At 36.6% G+C, this 20,755-nt stretch overlaps 1 protein-coding gene across 3 annotated transcripts in view; it reads right to left on the reverse strand.

The window, feature by feature from the left end:
- The window catches only part of GASK1B (golgi associated kinase 1B), a 50,500-nt gene that overhangs the window by 15,461 nt on the left and 14,284 nt on the right, over positions 1-20,755 (reverse strand). For all 3 annotated transcript variants that reach the window (XM_004777311.3, XM_004777310.3, XM_004777312.3), the window contains exon 3: positions 17,466-17,680. In XM_004777311.3, coding sequence (XP_004777368.1) covers positions 17,466-17,680 — 215 coding nt within the window. The remainder of the gene's footprint in view (positions 1-17,465; positions 17,681-20,755) is intronic.

Below are 20,755 nucleotides of genomic sequence, written 5' to 3' on the forward strand. Positions count from 1 at the left end.
TCGCTCAGCTCACCCACTCAAACCTATCTAATGCAGAGAGCTAACTGCCAAAAGACCTCTCATTAGGCCAGACCTCCATGTTTTCTATTACCCGTTTTCTTGTAAGAAGCTCAGAATCTTCAAATCAAAATCACAGAATCTTAGAATCACAGAGATGTGATACCTTTGACGTTATGAGCTACTATTTGGACAAAGGGAAGTTTTTTTCAGAAAAATCACCCAGGCCCTGCTTCTCAAATGTTTTTTAAGTATCTCTGACACATAGAGTTATTGAAGACACCAAAAAGGATGAATTCATGTGAGCTAGTTATTATATAGAAATTAAACCTGAAAAAATAACTTGTTACGTATATTTAAAAATAACACTGACCCATCCATTAAACGTTAACATACTTTTAAAGAAATTGATGTACTTTCCAACAAAATAATAAGAGAAATGAAATTGTTCTTCCAAGTAAAAATGATGTTTAATGAAAAAAAGCAGCTGGTTCAGCTCACAAGTCAAACTACTGCCTAAGTAGTTCTCCTCCAGGCAACTACCACACTATGGGAGGCATTAGGAGTGCCTTTGGCATTCTTTCTGTGTTATCACACAGAATTTTTATTTTTTCCATTTTTAAATTTTTTTATTTTATTTATTTAATAATAATTTAATTTATTTATTCAAGAGAGAGAAACAGGAGGAGCAGAGAGAGAGGGAGAGAGAATCTCAAGCTGACACAGAGCTCAATCTCACAACCCTGAGATCGTGACCAGATCTGAAACCAAGAGTCAGACACTTAACTGACTGTACCACCAAGGTTCCCCTCAAGCAGAATTTTTTAAAAGATTTTATTTATGTATTTGACAGAGAGAGAGAAAGATCACAAGTAGGCAGAGAGGCAGGCAGAGAGGGGGAAGCAGGCTCCCTGCTGAGCAGAGAAGCCGATGCAGGCTCGATCCCACAACCCTGAGATCATGACCTGAGCCGAAGGCAGAGGCTTAAACCCACTGAGCCACCCAGGCGCCCCTCAAACAGAATTTTTAAAAGATGCATACTTACAGGTACAGATTTAAGAAAATTAATAGTTTTACTACTTTATCAAGGACATTCTTAGTGAATCAGGCATATTTTACATGTACTTTTTCACATGAGCACAGTGGCAATGAAAGGTAGGACAGGTATTGGTATAATGTAACGCCAGCTTTGATTCATGCTAAGGCACCAACAAGTTTACCCCACTACTGCAAACATCAACATAGAGGGGTAAAAAAGCAAAAACTGGCTTAACATCATTATGGGAATAGTGGTGACCTCATGGATCCTCTGAAATGGCAAAAAAAAAAAAAAAAAAAAAAAGACATCACCCCAAACAGTCCTATTCAGTAATAATTTTTTGAGCTCCATTTTCTCTTAGTTATCTATGTTCATTAAATAACTTGAATATGGTTGACAAGAAGATGGAACCAATAGAATCTTTATGAACCACCTCTCACTTAATCCTCTCTGAGTCTACTTTGTCGGGCAAAATTATTTTTAAAGTAAATCTTCTAAAAATAATTATATCAAAAAATATCTATATTGAGGCCAGATGAATATATGCCTGCCCTCTCAGGTACTCCTATGAAAATACTAGTGTATTAAGTTATCCATGGTTTTTTATTTGCTTCCTGGAGGATTTATCGAAGTCTGAGGCTTAGATCTCCTGTTTTCGAACATAGCATTTAAGGTTGGTTTCAAACTGTCTGTGGTTCAATGGCATAGGATTAATGGGGAAGCCAATCCCACAGCTAGCTCAAAGGATACATTAAACAATCTCTGAATATCAAAAGGTGGTTAGGGAATCACACAGACTTCCTCAAATCCCTGATCTTTCTCCCCCAGCTATCTATACATCAAGATTTAGGACTGAGACATAGTAACTATGCACTACTCAATTTCAGCAGAGTTTATAAATTCCATGGCAAGTACTGAAATAAGCTAAAATGTGTATCCTTAAATAACATATACTGTGTTTTTGATTAATAATTAAATTAGAATTGACCCATGAATGCTCATTAGGTTGTCACTTAGCAATATGAAGTTCATGAATATAACTTATTTGACCATTTTCCCCCTTTGATTCAGAATGATAAAAGAGCAAAGATTATGTGAACCAATTTCCTAGTCCATGTTTTATGCAAATAAGGCTTTAGTATAATCAATGCCAGAAATCTCTGAGAATAAATACTAGAGAGTAGGTTCTAAAAGCTTCTAAGTTAGAAGCCAATGTCTGAGGAACTTATATGCTCCTTACAGGAGCGATGTGCTTTGAGACACAGGGAAGTCTTAACGAGAAGTGGATCAGTGTACAGAGAAACACATTCTTGTTGTAAAGGCCAAAAAGCCATGCCTCTGTGATAAACCAGGGTCAGTATGGCTAGACAATTGTTTTTCTTTGATGTTGCCTCCATGAAAAATCAAATAAATAGCTTTGATGCTGTGAAGAGAATGTAGTTTCTAAAAGTCAGACCTCCACGAGAGCCATGATGTCAAAGCCCAGAACAGAGGCTCACAGGCCACTGCCTTTGTGTTTACTTTCTCAATCCTATCATATTCTTGTAGAAAATTTTTAGCAGCAGACGTACATTCCACTTAACGGCCATAAAAAGCGAAACTATTTGCCTTTTGAAATACAGGCCAATATAATTCTACTGTTGGTTTCCTAATCTCCCCAAGGTTTTGAGAAGGCCTAACTGTTAAGGGAACAAGGTACAATCTAGCAGGTCAGTTTCTTCACAGAAGGGGGGGTTTCACAGACTTCCTACATCAGACTCTCTTTGGAAGAGAGGATTCTGAAGGAGCAAACATGTGTAAATGGGATGTATTCCATGAATAATCAAAGGGGAATTGGCTGTGTGGATTAACCAAGAGGACATCTGGAAAGGAATCACACTGAGAAACAAGAGTACAATAGTTCCCAGGCATAGAAATGACATCGTGTCAGACTCAAAGCCAAGTCACAAAATCTCACATGATGACTGAGCCTCACAGATTGATTTGGAATTGTCTAGACAGAACACAGCAATTCTTCAAGTTAGTTCAATTTAACTGAATCCCATGAGCAGTGTACTGTTTGCTTATAAATCCTGATTTTTGTTTATAAATTATAATAAAAAGTACTAAGCTATGAGAACAGGAAAAAGAACAAAAGATTATAAAGTAAACTATCTAAATAAAACACCTACGAGGCCAAGCAAAGTCTTTCATATGGTGTCAAAGTAGCCAGAAGCAATAAATAAATGCTCTAAGGTATTTGTTATATTAAGATGCTGTTTCAATCTAAGGAAAACTTTCTTGGCTATTGCCTTGCAGACCTATGTTCTCAGGAATAGAACCTCCCTAATATCTACCTCCTACAACATCCCTTTTACTGGCATCATAAAACCACAGCCTGCCTAAACCCTGCTTCTCTCTAACTGGTAAAAGGACAGGAGTAGCATGTGGCCAATGGCACTTATGTATTTAAGTTTTTAAAAACACACAAATATCTACTTACTATGCACATAAGATTCCTTTAAAATTGGGTGAATGAATCACTTATGACAGTGACCATTTATTCGAGAAAGTGCAGGAAGGGGACTTGAAGAGATGGTCAAAGGGGAGTTTAACTGATTTTTAATGTGTTAGGGTTTCTAAAGTAAATTATAAAAGCAAATACGCAAAAATAACAACAACAAAAAATTAACAGTATAATCCTAGAACGTAGAAACATGGTATTTGTTATGTTAGTCTTTGTTCTTTAAGTTTTGGGGGATTTGTTATTGTTTTATGTTTCAACAAAGGAACTAGAGATCTTGAGGAACAGAATCTCAGAATATAATCCCAACTAGCTTCCCAGATTCTGTATGGTAAGAACCCTGCAGTTAACAAACATATAAGAATGTATTCTCTGAAATGCCCTCATCTCTGCAAAAATGACAGCCCTTTATCCCAATTTGACCTGAATGGCTGGTCCATAGAAACAACATTATATGATCTCATGATTCCCTACATAGTACAATACGCTATAATGAGTAGCTCTTTACTGCAGAAAATTCACAGAGAAACAGACATGAACCCTACTCTAAGGACCTGCAGATTTGGAGATTCAAAAAATCACAGCTATGTGTGCATATATACATTCAAATTCTTGTAAATAGGGTGATTCTAGATGAGATCTCTGCTGATCTATTGAGTACTTTCCATCTGCCAGTACCTTGGTCCATTTGGACTGCTACAATTATACAATTAAAAATAAAATAACAAGGGCGCCTGGGTGGCTCAGTGGATTAAGCCACTGCCTTCGGCTCAGGTCATGGTCTCAGGGTCCTGGGATCAAGCCCCGCATCTGCCTCAGCATTCCTGCTGAGCAGAGAGCCTGCTTCCCCTTCTCTCTCTGCCTGATCTGACTCTCTGCCTACTTGTGATCTCTCTCTCTCTCTGTCAAATAAATAAATAAATACAAACAAAAAATACATCATGGTCTGTGCTGTGAGGTTAGGATCCAGTGTCTTCAACAACCACCACCCTCTCTCCTTAAAAAAAAAAAAAAAAAATTAAAATAAATAAATAAATAAATAAAATAACATAGACTGGGTAATTTATAAACAATATTTATTTCTCATGGTTCTGGAGGCTGGAAGTATGAGATCAAGGTGCCAACACAGTCTGTTTTTCGTAAAGGCCCCCTTCCCAATAGCAAACTGGCAACATCTCACTCTGTCCCTACCTGGTAGATGAAACTAGGGAACTCTGTCAGGCCTCTTTGACAAGGTACTAATCCCACTCATGAAAGCTTTGTCTTCAGGAGCTAGTCACCTCTTAAAGCCACCCTCCCATACCCCACCTTGGGGGCTAAAATTCAATGTATGAATTTTGGTGAGACACAAACATTCAGACCATAGGCAGCCAGATATCATGATAAACATTTCACGTGATAAAGATTTTATTTCATATCAATCTCCAAGTGAAGTGAGATCATTCTCCATTTCAGTAATAAAGAAATCAAAGCTCAGAGATTATGAACTTGTCCTAGATTACAGACTGGACTATTGAAGAAGCTGGGATATGAATCGAGCCTTACAACAATCAATGCTGTTGTTTTATTTCTGTTGCATATCCCTATGATTCTGTGTTGTTGCCCTCTGATTTTAATGTATTGAAAAATTGTGAACATTTTTTAAATTATGTTAGATATTCAGAGGAAAGAGGGAGCTTAATATGATTGACTTGGTTCCAGAAGACTTTGCAGAGAAAGGATTTGACTGGAGTTTGAGGGCCAGGCTGCACATTAGATGGGGAAGTAGAATTGACTGGAGTTTGAGGGCCAGGCTACACATTAGATGGGGAAGTAGAAGCAGTGGTGAGTAATCTGTGGGAAAAGTGGGGGTGGAGGGTGCAACAGGCAGTGAGTAACCACAGCACACACACAAAGAGGCATACACAACCCTGAAGTTAACAAGCACATACCTCCTTATGTGTTTGCTAACTACAGGGTTCTCAGTCTACAGTACTAAAATACCACAAAAGATCATGGCTGATGAGCAGATGAGGACAGAAAGGAAGTTACAAGGTCACGTTATGGTGTTTCTTCAATGGTAACATTTCTCTATATAAGTTGTACCACTAGACAACCAGGTTTTATATCAAATCTACCATGAAAGAACCAGGTAAGAGATGAAGGTAAGCTACTCCTTAGAGAAGTATTCCAAATAATAAATGAAGAAGTGATGAGAGTAGGAATACCCCCCATTTCTCAATGCCTAGTGAATGGATGGATCAACATTGAGCATCCATAGCTACTACTGTCACAAAAATGAAAGACCAACCATACATTATCTCTCCTAGTAGAGAAATATACCACCATCTACGTAAAAGTTTTGAAAAAACAAGTTAAATCTAAATTGTATCAAGTCTCTAAACTCCACACCAATGTCTATTGAATATAGGTGACAGGAAGACAAATAAAGACATCATGGAAGTAAAACCAGCAAACTCCAGAATCTAGAACTCTAGAAAACAAGGCGAATGCTTTCTTCAATAAGTAAACTGGTAAGGGGGGGGGGGGGAAGGTGGGCGCAGAGTCTATACATTAAAAGACATATCAACTGATCACGAAGTGCAGGCTTTATTTTAATCCTGGTTCCAATAAACAAACTGAAATAATAAATAAGCAAGCAAGCAAATAAATAAATAAAGCATTTATTAGACAATTAAAAATTAGACCAGTTACTGGACATGTTACTGGAATTATAGCAAATTTTTCTTTTGGGTGGTATAATAGTTACATGCTTATGTTTTATTTTCTGGTGATCATAGCATGAGCCAAAGGCATACGCTTAACTGATTGAGCCATCCAGGTGTCCCTAATGCACTAAGGCACTTAAAATTTATTTTCCAGGGGTACCTGGGTGATTTGGATAGTTAAACGTCTGCTTTTGGCTCAGGTCTTTATGTTTGGGTCTTGGAATTGAGCCAGCAGCTGGCTCTTTGCTCAGTGGGGACTCTGCTTCTTTCTCTCCCTGCGCTTCTCACCCCTATGACTAATTCTCTCTCAAGTGAATAAATAAATTCTTTAAAAAAATTAAAATTAAAATTAGAAAAAATATTTTCCAATCAAATGGAACTTTTCAGAGTTTTTTGTTTGTTTGTTTTTTGTTTTTGTTTTTTGCAAGAAGCAATTAAAAAAATTTAAAGGAAAGTAGGAAAAATAAATTCAGCCATAGTTTACACAATAAGTTGAGTTGGGGAAGATAGAGACAAAGAGATCAGCCAGAAGTCTCTTACAACATCTGTACCTATATTGATAAGAGTTTGATTAGGATAGCATTAATAGGGAAGAAAAGGGAAACAGAAGTGGAGTAATCCTGAGGAACTACAAAGTTTAGTGTATCTCAAAGAAGAGTCAAAGATTCAAAGATGATTCAAAAATATCTGACCTGACCAATTTTTAAAATAGTAATATCATGAGAAGGAACAGGTAAGTCAAGGGGGCAAATTGTCGGGGCATGAGGTGACAAATTTGCTTCTAGACATCAAGTATGAGAGACTGACATGACCATTTGTCATTTAAAGAGAAGTATTGTTTTGCCACATACGCATAAAAATGTTTTGTGCCCTCTCCAATCATGATGAATTATTTAAAACCAGTCATGAATTAAAGTTGTATAATCAAATAAATGAATAAAAATGTATGTCAGACCTCCTCAAACAAGGAAAATGACCCAAAATCTTCCTTAATAAACATACTTTCTTGGCATAGGTTAGCCATTTCTTCTATATCCTTTTCTCTGCAAAAATCTCTTGTGTTCTCTGATACAGAAGCAAATCTGTAAACTTCTTTTACATCACCTCCTCTGTCTCTATCTAAACATAGCTGCCCAGTAAACACCAGCTTTTCTGGCCAATTTGCTCACATATGATAAGTAATACTTAGAAGAATAAAATTATAATGTCACAAAATAATTTGGTAAGTGTTCTGAGGCCTTTTAAAATAAGTGTTCTGAGGCCCTCCTCGTATTATAGCATCAATAATACTGAAAATAATTTCTCCTAGTGAAAAATCATGGACATGTGTATAGTAAAAACTATGTCAAAGTCAGACATTTGAATTTCATTTGTAAGAAAGAGCACACTTTATACAATTAAAAATCTGTAGAAACTGCGATATATTTTAGTTCTTAGCACATCCATACCTTTGAAGTTTAGAGTTGGTCAATTTTAATGTCTAGAATATCACACTCCCATGTCCTTTATCTTAGGAAATGACTCTCTGTAATCAAGTGAACCATTGTGATTCTCATCATAAAAACAAATTGTGAAGGTTTTCAATAATTAGAAGCAATAATATGTCTTCTCAAAACCCTCTCATCCTTGGCCATCTTTGCTCCCTCAATCCCAGTCAGCTCAGCAATTAATATTGCCCAAGCTAATCATTTTCATCGCTACTTGAAGACAAGATAGTATGTGACTTACATCACGTCTCATTGTTTGCTAGCAAATGAACAAAAACCTATATTATTTGCTTGCTTGGACTGAACAATAAATACAAGGCTACAGCTTATTTGGATCGGCAATGTGTTACTTCTGCAAAACAATAAAACTGAACCAAACTATTAGAAATCCCAGTGTCCAAGACCCTGGATTGTTATGCCTCTTGCTGTCAGAGCACCTACTGTGAGTGATCTCTGAAAGTTGGAGGCAAAACCCTTGGTCACTTAGTAGTAGGGATAAAAGGAGGCGATGCTTGGAAGACCTTCATAATCTACCATGGAGGCCACAGTTGGAATCTTTCTTTGCCTAGCATTGGATATTCCCACAGATACAAATATTTTTTTAATGAAAAGTTATATTTTCTCTGGTTTGATGATAGTTGATTGGAATTTTTACTTTTACTATTATCATATCATTAAGTGAAAAAAATGATGCATAGAAAGGAGAGTGGAAGAGAATAGGTCAAAGGTTAACACCTATTAATTTAATGCATTATATTCAGGAGCTAAATCATTAGAAGCCAGGTAAGAGCTAGGAGAGTTGACTGATAAAAGACAACTCTAGGGTGACAAGGCATACCAATTCATATTATTGTTGTTCGTTGAATTTATGAACATAAGTTTATTACTCACAGCCACCTGGGGAAAACTACTTAATGGATTTTCCCACTCTGCCCTTTGTTAGAATCCCTCTCTCTGAAACCCTCTTCCTGTCTCCTGGACTCACTTGATTTCTGCAAGGTCTTCAGTTTCTAGATTAAATGTCATATTCTCTGTTTACACACTACAAATCTCAAAGAACTAGTAGCATCTTATTTGTTTCAAAAGGATGTTAAACTTAATTATGACACCTGATTCATTTTGTTATGATTATCTGTCTCTGCTGTTAGACTGCATAACTCGAGGTCAGGGACGGGATCTCAGCTATTCTATCACCAGCACTAAACCTGCCAAGTGTCTAGGATAGAAAAGGGCCCAAAAAAGTCTGTCAAGTCCAAGTGGAAAGAAATATATGTAATTTGTTTTGTTGAAGGTGGAAGAAAACATCTCCCAAAACACATCTCTGTTAGTACTCCTCTATCTAAACACTCCTTAATTGCTCATCAAATAAACTATTCTTAGAAAATATAAGTACACAAAGAACTCCATTAAATAGGAAAAATATTAAATATTTTTTATTCATTTGATTTTTCATTTTCTAACCTTCTAATTCTCTTATTTTAACAAAATTTATTTCTTAATTACAATTACACTTTTGTTGCTTCAACTTTTAACATTTTTAATTGGACACTTTTGATTTAATATTTCAATAATATAACTAGGTACTTTTCTTTGATCAAAAAAATAACACCCTGAGTGTGACATTCTCAGCTACTCTGCTACTAATTGAAAGGTTACAGAGTTGGATAAGACAGGGGCTTGCCCTTAAGAAATTCACAGCTATTAAAAAAGACAGACTAGTCAAAAACAATTAAAACTTAATGGGCTAAGGTCTTAATATAAGTATATAAGAATAGAAAATATAACAACTTGGGAATGACTTACAATTTAATGAATAAAATAATGGTAAAATACTTTATTTTATTGGTATTAATCTCTACTATTATTTCCGAATAATAAATTTCTTAACATGTAATATTCACTGAACCTATTATGTAACAGACATTATACTAAATTCTTCATGTGTGTAAATGTATTGAATTCTCTCAATAACCTTCTCTATAAACATTGTTATTATTCCTGATGGAACCAAGGTAGAGAGAGGTTAAATAACTTCTCAATGTTAAAAAATTAGTATTAGACATTTGGATTGAACTGTAGCAGACTGGTTCCAGAATCTCAGTTCCTAACCATTATATAGACTATCTACAAGCTCAAAAAGCAAGTTTTATACATCCTAAATCTTTTCCTATTATTTTATTTGACCTTTTGATAGAAACTTCCCAAGTCTTAGAAACTCAGATTTTCTCTAGAATACTCTTCTTTGGCATCCTAACGGAGGTGAATTTTTGTCTCTGCAGTTCATACCCCCACGCTTCAAGAATAAAAGGTTACTTGTGCCTCTATCACATTTACAGACCCAGTAAAATGGCATAGCTTTTATGAATGTAGATTTGTTAATTGGGTAAAACAAAAAGAATGTTGTGTACAGAAAATTAACAACTGGGTTCTGTATTCTCTTGCCTTGTTGTAGCATCATAGAACAAGTGATTTTAGTTTACTTCAGACAGAACTTTTCTAAAATTGTTAACAAACTCTACTCAATGCATTCCCAACACATTCACAATCACCATTTAAATAAGACATATATTTGACTTTAAAATAAACATCTCAGTGTAACTGATGAGGATTATTGAATAAAAGATAACTACTATAGTACTCATGAAAAATGGCCTACATATGTTCATTTATTCATTTATTTGTTCAGCAAATATTTTAACAAACACCTCTCTATAAAAATTGTATGATCCTAAATACAGAAAGTAAAAAGGTCAATTAAGATATCACCTTATACCCAAATTAATAAAATTATGAATGAAAAGGGAGAGATCACAACTAACACCAAAGAAGTAGAAACAATCATCAGAAGTTATTAGCAACAGTTATATGCCAATAAGCTAAACAACCTAGATGAAATGGATGCATTCCTCTGAAACTATAAACTCCCAAAATTGAACCAGGAAGAAATTGGCAACCTGAATAGACTGATATCTAGTAACAAGATTGAAACAGTGATCAAAAACCTCCCAAAAAAAAGAGCCCAGGACCCGATGGATTCCCTGGGGAATTCTACCAAACTTTCAAAGAAGAAATAACACCTATTCTCCTGAAGCTATTCCAAAAAATTGAAGCAGAAGGAAAACTTCCAGACTCTTTCTATGAAGCTAGCATTACCATGATCCCCAAACCAGGCAAAGACCCTAACAAAAAGGAGAATTTCATACTAATATCACTGATGAATATGGATGCTAAAATTCTCAACAAGATCCTAGCAAACAGGATCCAACAGCACATTAAAAAGATTATCCACCATAAGCAGGTGGGATTCATTCCTGGGCTACAAGGATGGTTCAACATATGCAAATCAATCAATGTGATAGAAAAATTAATATGAGAAGAGAGAAGAACCATATGGTCCTCTCAGTTGATGCAGAAAAAGCATTTGACAAAATCCAGCATCCGTTCCTGATTAAAACACTTCAAAGTATAGGGATAGAGGGAACATTCCTGAACTTCATAAAATGTATCTATGAAAGACCCACAGCAAATACCATCCTCAATGGGAAAAAGCTCACAGCCTTCCCGTTGAGATCAGGAACATGACCAGGATGCTGACTCTCACCACTCTTGTTCAACATAGCATTAGAAGTCCTAGCAATAGTGATCAGACAACAAAAAGAAATAAAAGGTATCCAAATTGGCGATGAAGAAGCCAAATTCTCTCTCTTCGCAGATGACATGATCCTTTATATGGAAAACCCAAAAGACTCCACCCCCAAACTACTAGAACTCATACAGCAATTCAGTAATGTGGCAGGATACAAAGTCAATGTACAGAAATCAGTGGCTCTCTTATACACTAACAATGAAAATACAGAAAGAGAAATTAGAGAATCGATTCCATTTACTATAGCACCAAGAACCATAAGATACCTGGGAATAAACCTAACCAAAGAGGTAAAGGATCTGTACTCAAGGAACTACAGAACACTCATGAAAGAAACTGAAGAAGACACAAAAATATGGAAGACCATTCCATGCTCTTGGATGGAAAGAATAAACATTGTTAAAATGTCTATACTGCCTAGAGCAATCTATACTTTTAATACCATTCCGATCAAAATTCCACCGGTATTTTTCAAAGAGCTGGAGCAAATAATCCAAAAATTTGTATGGAACCAGAAGAGACCCCGAATGGTTAAGGAAATGCTGAAAAACAAAAATAAAACTGGGGACATCACGTTACCTGATTTCAAGCTTTACTGCAAAGTTGTGATCACCAAGACGCATGGTACTGGCATAAAAACAGACCCATAGACCAGTGGAACAGAGTAGAGAGCCCAGATATGGACCCTAACTCTATGGTCAAATAATCTTTGACAAAACAGGAAGAAATATACAGTGGAAAAAGACAGTCTCTTCAATAAATGGTGCTGGGAAAACTGGACAGCTATATGTAGAAGAATGAAACTCAACCATTCTCTTACACCGTACACAAAAATAAACTCAAAATGGATAAAAGACCTCAGCATGAGACAGGAGTCCATCAGAATCTTAGAGGCGAACATAGGCAGTAACCTCTTTGATATCAGCCACAGCAACTTCTTTCAAGATATGTCTCCAAAGGCAAAGGAAACAAAGGCGAAAATGAACTTTTGGGACTTCATCAAAATCAAAAGCTTCTGCCCAGCAAAGGAAACAGTCAAGAAAACAAAGAGGCAACCCACAGAATGGGAGAAGATATTTGCAAATGACAGTATAGACAAAAGGTTGATATCCAGGATCTATAAAGAACTCCTCAAACTCAACACACACAAAACAGATAATCATATAAAAAAAAATGGGCAGAAGATATGAACAGACACTTCTCCAATCAAGACATACAAATGGCTATCAGACACATGAAAAAATGTTCATCATCACTAGCCATCAGGGAGATTCAAATCAAAACCACATTGAGATATCACCTCACACCAGCTAGAATGGCCAAAATTAGCAAGACAGGAAACAACATGTGTTGGAGAGGATGTGGAGAAAGGGGGACCCTCTTACACTGTTGGTGGGAATGCAAGTTGGTGCAGCCTCTTTCGAGAACAGTGTGGAGATTCCTCAAGAAATTAAAAATAGAGCTTCCCTATGACCCTGTCATTGCACTACTGGGTATTTACCCCAAAGATACAGATGTAGTGAAAAGAAGGGCCATCTGTACCCCAATGTTTATAGCAGCAATGGCCACAGTCGCCAAACTGTGGAAAGAACCCAGATGCCCTTCAACAGATGAATGGATAAGGAAGATGTGGTCCATATATACTATGGAGTATTATGACTCCATCAGAAAGGGTGAATACCCAACTTTTGTAGCAACATGGACAGGACTGGAAGAGATTATGCTGAGTGAAATAAGTCAAGCAGAGAGAGTCAATTATCATATGGTTTCACTTATTTGTGAAGCATAACAAATAGCATGGAGGACAAGGGGAGTTAGAGAGGAGAAGGGAGTTGAGGGAAATTGGAAGGGAAGGTGAACCATGAGAGACTATGGACTCTGAAAAACAATCTGAGGGGTTTGAAGGGGCAGGGGGTGCGAGGTTGGAGGAACCAGGTGGTGGGTATTGGAGAGGACACGCATTGCATGGAGCACTGGGTGTGGTGCAAAAACAATGAATACTATTATGCTGAAAATAAAAAATAAAAAAAATTTTTAAAAGATATCACCATATAAAAAATGTAAAATTTCTCTGGAGTAATATCTACTATGAGCAAAGTCAAATGAAAAACAACAAAATAAAAAATTATTTGAGATATATAGGATTGATAATAATTTTCATGATAATCAAAATGTTTTTATAAATAAGGAAAAGCTATGGAATGCAAAAAAAAAAGGGAATTATATGAACAGGCAACTCACAAAAAATGAACTATAAATAATGCATATTTGAAAGTATGAGATCCTCAATCTCACTCATAATGAAAAAACTGGAAATATAAGCAAGACCTTACTACCCTCCATAAAATCAGTAAAAATATTAATCAGTTTTCCACTTCCCAAGGTTGGCAAGAAAGAAGAAAACACTTGCTCTTCTATCTTACTGATAAAATTATAAAATGCTGCAGCATCTAGAGGAAATCAGTATTTTGTTTGTTGTACTGTGGGAAGCAAGTAAATGTTGGATGAATGAAAGAATTTAAGTCTATTCTCTCAGATGCCATCCTCATATATATAATTTGATATACTTTGATAGATACCAACCAAATTAACTCTTAACAATCGAATTAACTTCTGACTTTTAGATTCAATGCTTTAGGCAGAGCCAAAACTGGGAACTCCCACTGGTGTCATAACTTAGGTTCCAGTAAAGCCTTGCAGAGATCACATCCTCATGGATTATGAGGAATATGAAAGACACCTTCACAAGCTCCTGAGGGCAGAATGGACAAGGGAGGAGATTACAAATAGAACTAACTGATCTACCAATAGAATCCATTGCTGCAGAGTTAACAGCAACCTGATGCCCAGTATTTCAAGCCAAAGGTGATTTTGGATTATATAGTTTGAGTGGACTGGAGGAATTCATCCTGTTAGGAAATGACAAAGCCTGAACTCAGATACGAGCACAAGCCATACAAGAAGGTGGATTGGGGAGATATTTCAGGGACTTGGTCACTTGGGGAGATATTTCAAGGACTTGGTCACTGTATGGAAATGAGGGTAAGTATCAAGAGGCATATAAATGACTCCCAAATTTTTGACTTGAGAAATAGGAGGATGATGGCACCATTGCCCTATAAAATGAATAGGAGGAAGCTTTGCTTCTAAGTTTGTCTCTTAAGCCAGAATTCCTCAGTTGGACTACAAATTCTTGGATACCAGCTCTGTGACTCTAGCCAAATTAGTTAATTTCTCCTTGCCTTGATTTCCTCATTTCCAAAATATGAATAATAATAAGATCCACTTCATGGGACTGTTATGAGGATTAAATAAATTAGTATCTTAGTGCTCAGGACAGAGAGAGTGCTTAGAACTGTGCCAAGCACATAGCAAGTGTCACATAATTGTTAGAATATTAACAGTATTAGTTTAAGTTCTTAAAATATTTGTCTTCTTTGAAAACTTATATAAGAGTGATGTGTCTACATTCATCCTCAAGACCACAGACAATGGGCACAATGACAAAGGCCGCTGATGCTCTCAGGAGACTGTGCATCAGTTTGAATTCATTCTTGCTCAATCAAGATAATGAACACAAAGGTTACAATGCGAACACACCTCTTGTGAAAAAAAAGCTTTCTTCCTCTGTTTTCTATCATATCTCTTATAGATAGGGTGCATCACTACTCCCCCAAATGACTCTCCTTCAGATAAATGGTATATTTAGGATGCCCTAAATATCCTATGAACATTGCCAACCCCATGTCCTTCCTTACATTTGTGCCTATCCTCTTCATCATTTGTAGCCTGCAATCTTACTCAAACTCTCCCTCCTTTATTATTTTATGGCAAAGCACTCTCTCTCTTTTTTAACCTCGTACCAGTAAGAAATTTTGTATTATCCCATCCAGCCCTTCTTACATGGATCTATTTTTGTTTCATACTATACTTTCTTATGTAATTTTCTAAAAACACAAATGTGGGGGGCACCTGGGTGGCTCAGTGGGTTGAGCCTCTGCCTTAGCTCGGGTTATGATCTCAGGATCCTGGGATGGAATCCCGCATCGGGCTCCCTGCTCAGCGGGGAACCTGCTTCCCCCTCTCCCTCTGCAGCTCCCCCCACTTGTGCTCTCTCTCCTTTTCTCACTCTCTTTCAAATAAATAAATTCTTTAAAAAAAAAAAAAAACCCAAATGTGGGATAGGGAGAGGGGATAACTGTCTTTACTATTTTGCTACCCCTGTGTCAATTTTCTTCAGCGTAATGCACAGTAGGTGCTGCATAAACACTTCATCATTTGTTGAATTATGGTTGTAGTTTTCCTCAACAGAAAGGAGAATAACAAAGACAGAAGGTAGGTGGAGATTTAGTTGAAGTTTCCATAATTAAAACAAACGTCACTGGAGACAACTTCTAAGAGGGTTTTCCCTCTAATTCAGTCTAGGTTAGCTCTTATGTTCCTCAACTACAAACCTCAAGGTCATTCCTTTCTTATAGACTTCACTGCCACATTCAAGACTCTCCTATCCCTCCTGCCTCTAGTCATCATTTTCAGGAGCTTCAACCTCTCTACAACCACTCCCCTAAACACCTGGCCTCATAGTAAGTACGTTTACCTACTTAGCCCTCATTTTTCATTTTATTGATAAAAAATTTTACCACACCAACCCCCTTTATTAACCTAAAGATACCTTGGGAGTTGCCATACAATAATGGTCAAAAATATGGAATCTAGTGTTAGCCAAAACTGACGAAATCTCTATTTGGGGACTTACCAGCTCTGTAATACTGAACAAGTTAGGTAACTCTTTAGAAACAATTCTCCATGGCATTTCTGCACATCTTAGATCAGGTTTTACTTTGCACTGTCTCTTCAAGGATGTTATTATAGCAAACAGCCTTGGAAAATACAAAGATTGTTTCCCACTAATGTGGAAGTCAGATTTTATTTATCAGCTAACGAAGATAATAAAGATAATGTCTCCTTCTGGGGCAATGTTGGACAGGTTTGCTAGCAATCTCTTATAAGATTGGGGGTTTCTTAAACTTACAGTTTCTCTATAGTAACAAACCCCTACATGGAACATTCACCAGGCTACTTTGTATCATCCCAATGTGACTCTAGGGGCAAAGGAGCATGAAGCTCGTTCCATTTGTTATACCAAGAGTAATGAAGTCATCTGTCTGTCTCTGTCCTCTGCTACCATCTATGAACATGTGGCTGGCTAATCTGTTAGCTTGCGAGAAAGGTAAGATCTCCAACTTTCCACAGTTCTTGATAAAAACCTCTTTACACTTCAGTTTCCCTTTTACCAACCCAAAAAATGGAAAGAATATGCCTATCTCAGAGTTAGCATGTTAATTAAATGGGGAAAAAATGAGATAATATATATACAATGCTTTAGACCAGTCTGAACCTCATACCTGGACTCTATAACAGTTTTTGGTGACTTCAGACTGCCTGCTTGTCAAATGCCCTGCTCTCCAACTCTGTTCTCACTGGTGGTTTTGCAATGCTGACACCATAAATCATCCTCTTCTTGAAAGTTCCTAATCCCTTGAAAGTCTGTGACTCTGGTTTCCTTCTTACATTTTTACCTCTCTCTAGTTCCTTCCCAAAATGTCACACTCACACACACATACAGAGTAATTTACAAAAGGAGAGTGTTTTGCAAATGTCTTAAGACAGTTCTAAATTCTACAAAATATTAATTAGTGACACAACAATAGCAGCCAACAGGTTTTTCTAAAATGGAGGAAAGGAAAAGCAGTAATCAGAATGAGGGGAAGAAGAGAGTCACGAGATCTTTATCAAAAGGGGACAAGAGTTATAAGACATCTGTGATATTCCGTGTCACTCACTTATACAGGTCAATATTTATCATTCTATTATTCTCCAATGTCCAATCTTAATTAAATATTTGCAAAAAAATTACTAGAAAGAAAACAATAGAAATGGTGGCTGTAAGCTATATAACCAAATGCCACTATAGAACTTCTACTTTGGCTTCATGAAAATTCAAGGTATAGAAAATTCTTAGTGTTAGCCTTACATAACTCAGTGTCAGGCTTAGATCACCCCTTACTTGATCTGATAAGCTTACCTGTAACAAAAAATCGAAGAGTGCCAGCTTGGACCACTCGTGATGATGTATTTCAGTACAACCCCATTCAGGCTTAGGTATTCGGCCATTCTGCCAACACTTCTGTTTCAACAACTGTTGGTAAGTTCCCCAGGTGAGCTTAACAGAAGAGTGGGTCTCATTACTTGTTGGAGATAAAGATGAGTCCCAGAGAATGAGAGGGCATGGTCGGCCATCTATAAAATCCAAACAAACAAACAAATTTGCTTTAGCATGTTCAGCATGACTCAGTGTGAGATTTTAGACAGTCACTCATAGCTTTGCCCTCTCACCTTCCAAATGCAAGAGTTTGATTAGATGATATTTCAAGATCCCTGTTAGGCAATGAAAGGAAAGATTTTTGAGACAAGATGTTTTATTGATGTGGCACAGGAATAAGCCACTAATTACCAATAACAACATCCTCTGGTTAATGTGGTTTTATTCCACTTCTAAAAACAAACACCACGAAAAGAGAAAGAATCCAGGTGTTTATAATCATCTATTCAATGTCTGAGTGGAGCTGCTCTCTATATGTAACAACTGTCTGATTTTCTGGGGCTACAGAAAAAGAATTTTTGGAAGTCACAAATTTAAAAGTGAAATTGCACGGCTCACACCAGGCACCACCAGAATTTCCAAAGAAATAAAAAAGAAGAAAGATGGAAACATTTTTTCTCTTTTGGTGGAAACAGTAGTGCTCTTGGTAATGGATCATGTATTCACACATAACCTCACGAAGTGCATTTACGCAAATGTATTTCTTCAACTGCATGCACACAGACGATATGTTAAAATATATATATATATATATATATATATATATATATAATTCTAATTGTTTTTGTCTCACTCTTGAGAGTTTAGAAAGGCCACTGGTAGACTGTACAAGAATGATGAACCCTGCAAAGTCATAAACAGGGAAGATCACGAAGGTCCATTAAATGATACTTCAAGCTTAAAACAAATGACATCACTTTCCAGCCCCCATTTCTGCCAAATAAAGTCACTGACAGATGATGTTAAGCAGCTTTGCTTCTAAGTTAAAAATCAGAATGATGCTCTTGGGGAGAAAAAATGTCACAAAGATCTGGAAAAACCCACTTAACTCATTCTTAACAGGCCTGGACAACAGAAGCCTCTGAAATTATGACTGGAATGTCTAAGACACATCACAGGAATTTTTAAAAGTCCTTTTAAATAACCTGAGAGGCTCTTGATCTATGACTGTATTCCTTTGGTTAAAGACATTTATTTTCCCATCTTGCTTGTTTGCCTTTTGTAGAGTTCTTATCTCTGTCTGGTCTTTACTACAGGAAACTGCTGTCTTCTCTAACCTCTTTTGAATTTGCTGTTACAGTGACCTCAATAACTTTGGTAGTGTTCACAGATCACGTGCATTCCAGTTTTATTCGAAAGAAAAATCTTCTTCCTTTTAGCCTTGGAATTTCAGCCTAGGACTTTCATGCAAGAAGTCCTTTAGATTTGGGGAAGCCTGCCACAGTGACTGACACAATTAAGAAAAAAAATAGAGAAAGAACATAGATCTAAACTAAAGAACTTCACTTTTTTTTTAACACCATCACCCCTTTTCTTTCTTTTGACTTTCCTAAATGGTTTTGGGGCTGCTTAAAACTAATTGTTTTCTTAGGTAGAAGATAAATATAATTTTAAATGAGTAGACTCCAAATACGACATCAGTTTAACAAATAATAATAATAGTAAAGCCCAGGCAAACGCAGTCCATCATGAGTGGGAGACAGGTAGAGACCAATGTCTCTACCAAATATGAGTCCAAATATGAGTGGAAGACAAACATCACTTGCAAAGATATGTGTACTTCAGACTTCAAAAGATAAACACCAAGAAGTTCTACCCATCGATGTCTCTGGACTAAAGTTATACACAGATGGCACTTTAGATTCGCAGGGCTAGGAAGTATTCAAAGGGAGTTGAAACCTAATCCTGAACCTCAACAACACACATCAGTACAGGAGACAGACAGGCGGGCCATTTCCTCAGCAATTCACATGAGGCCCACAGAGAAATAGGGAAATGATTTACATAAACAATTGAAACAGTTAACCTTTTGGGCTGTTTTTCTTTCCTTTAAGACATTTGTTTCTTATTTTTAAAGCAATTAAAAACAAATCTACTCATTTCAGAAAATGTGGAAAAACATTAGCATGTAAAATTAAGAAAACAAAAATCATCTATAAGCCCCGGGTAGGAGCTTAATAATTGGTTCTGTGATTTATATACTGACTTCTGGTATTTTCCCATCCTTTTCTTTCTCACCTCAAAATGTACAGTTTTTAGAAACTTAAGAAGTAGAACTTCTGGTGAGACCTTAGCCTCTGGAATCCTACAGATCTTTGGAAATCTGGTCACCTTACTTCTTAGCTTTGTAACATTAGACAAGTTAAGCAATCTCTCTAAGCCTTGCCTTCATCCTCTGTAAAATGGGAGTGAGAATGTACCTTCCCAAATTGGTTTTTAGGATCAAATGAATTCTTACATTTGAAGTCCTCAACCTGATGCCTAATGTATATGCATATCCCAGAAACTTCTGCTATAAGTATTACTCTATAGAGACATGATGCAATGACACAATTCATCAGTCTTTGACTGCCTTCATTTGTATATGGAGCATCTACTATGTGAAGCATAGTACTAGGAACTGAACCTAAATCAATCAATCAATAAATGCCAATTTCTATTTATTTTCCTGGCGTTTACATTGCAACTGGGGGAAGAGGCAAAAATTATGTGAGGAAAGTAAACTATGTGGGACTGCCTTGTATTATACAGTTAGTCATATATACAGTTTGACTGCTTGACTAAATATTTTACCACTAATATTTCTCTTACAATTAAATATTTTTAAATGGCATCAGTTCAACTGTCATATAATAACCTAACCCAGTGGTCAGCACACCCTGTCAAAGGTAGGTAGTAAACATTTTAGGTTTTGAAGGCCGCCTCATCTCCATCGCAACTATTGACCCAGAAAATGCTTAACTCTGCTGTGGCATGAAAGCAGTCAAAAACAATAGATCAGCAGATGGATGTGACTGTTCCAATAAAACTTTATTATAGACATGAAATTTGCATTTCATATCATTTTCAAGTGTCATAAGAAATGCTGTTGTTCTTTTTATTTTTTTCAACGATTTCAAATTGGGGAAAGCATCTGTAGCTCACAAGCCACTCAGAAAGAGGGAAGGGGCCATCTTTGGCCCGCAGACTGTTGTCAGTCAGCCCCTGATCTA

Source organism: Mustela putorius, unplaced genomic scaffold, assembly GCF_011764305.1.
Source record: "Mustela putorius furo isolate JIRA1106 unplaced genomic scaffold, ASM1176430v1.1 tig00000056_pilon_pilon_pilon, whole genome shotgun sequence".
Taxonomy (NCBI): domain Eukaryota; kingdom Metazoa; phylum Chordata; class Mammalia; order Carnivora; family Mustelidae; genus Mustela; species Mustela putorius.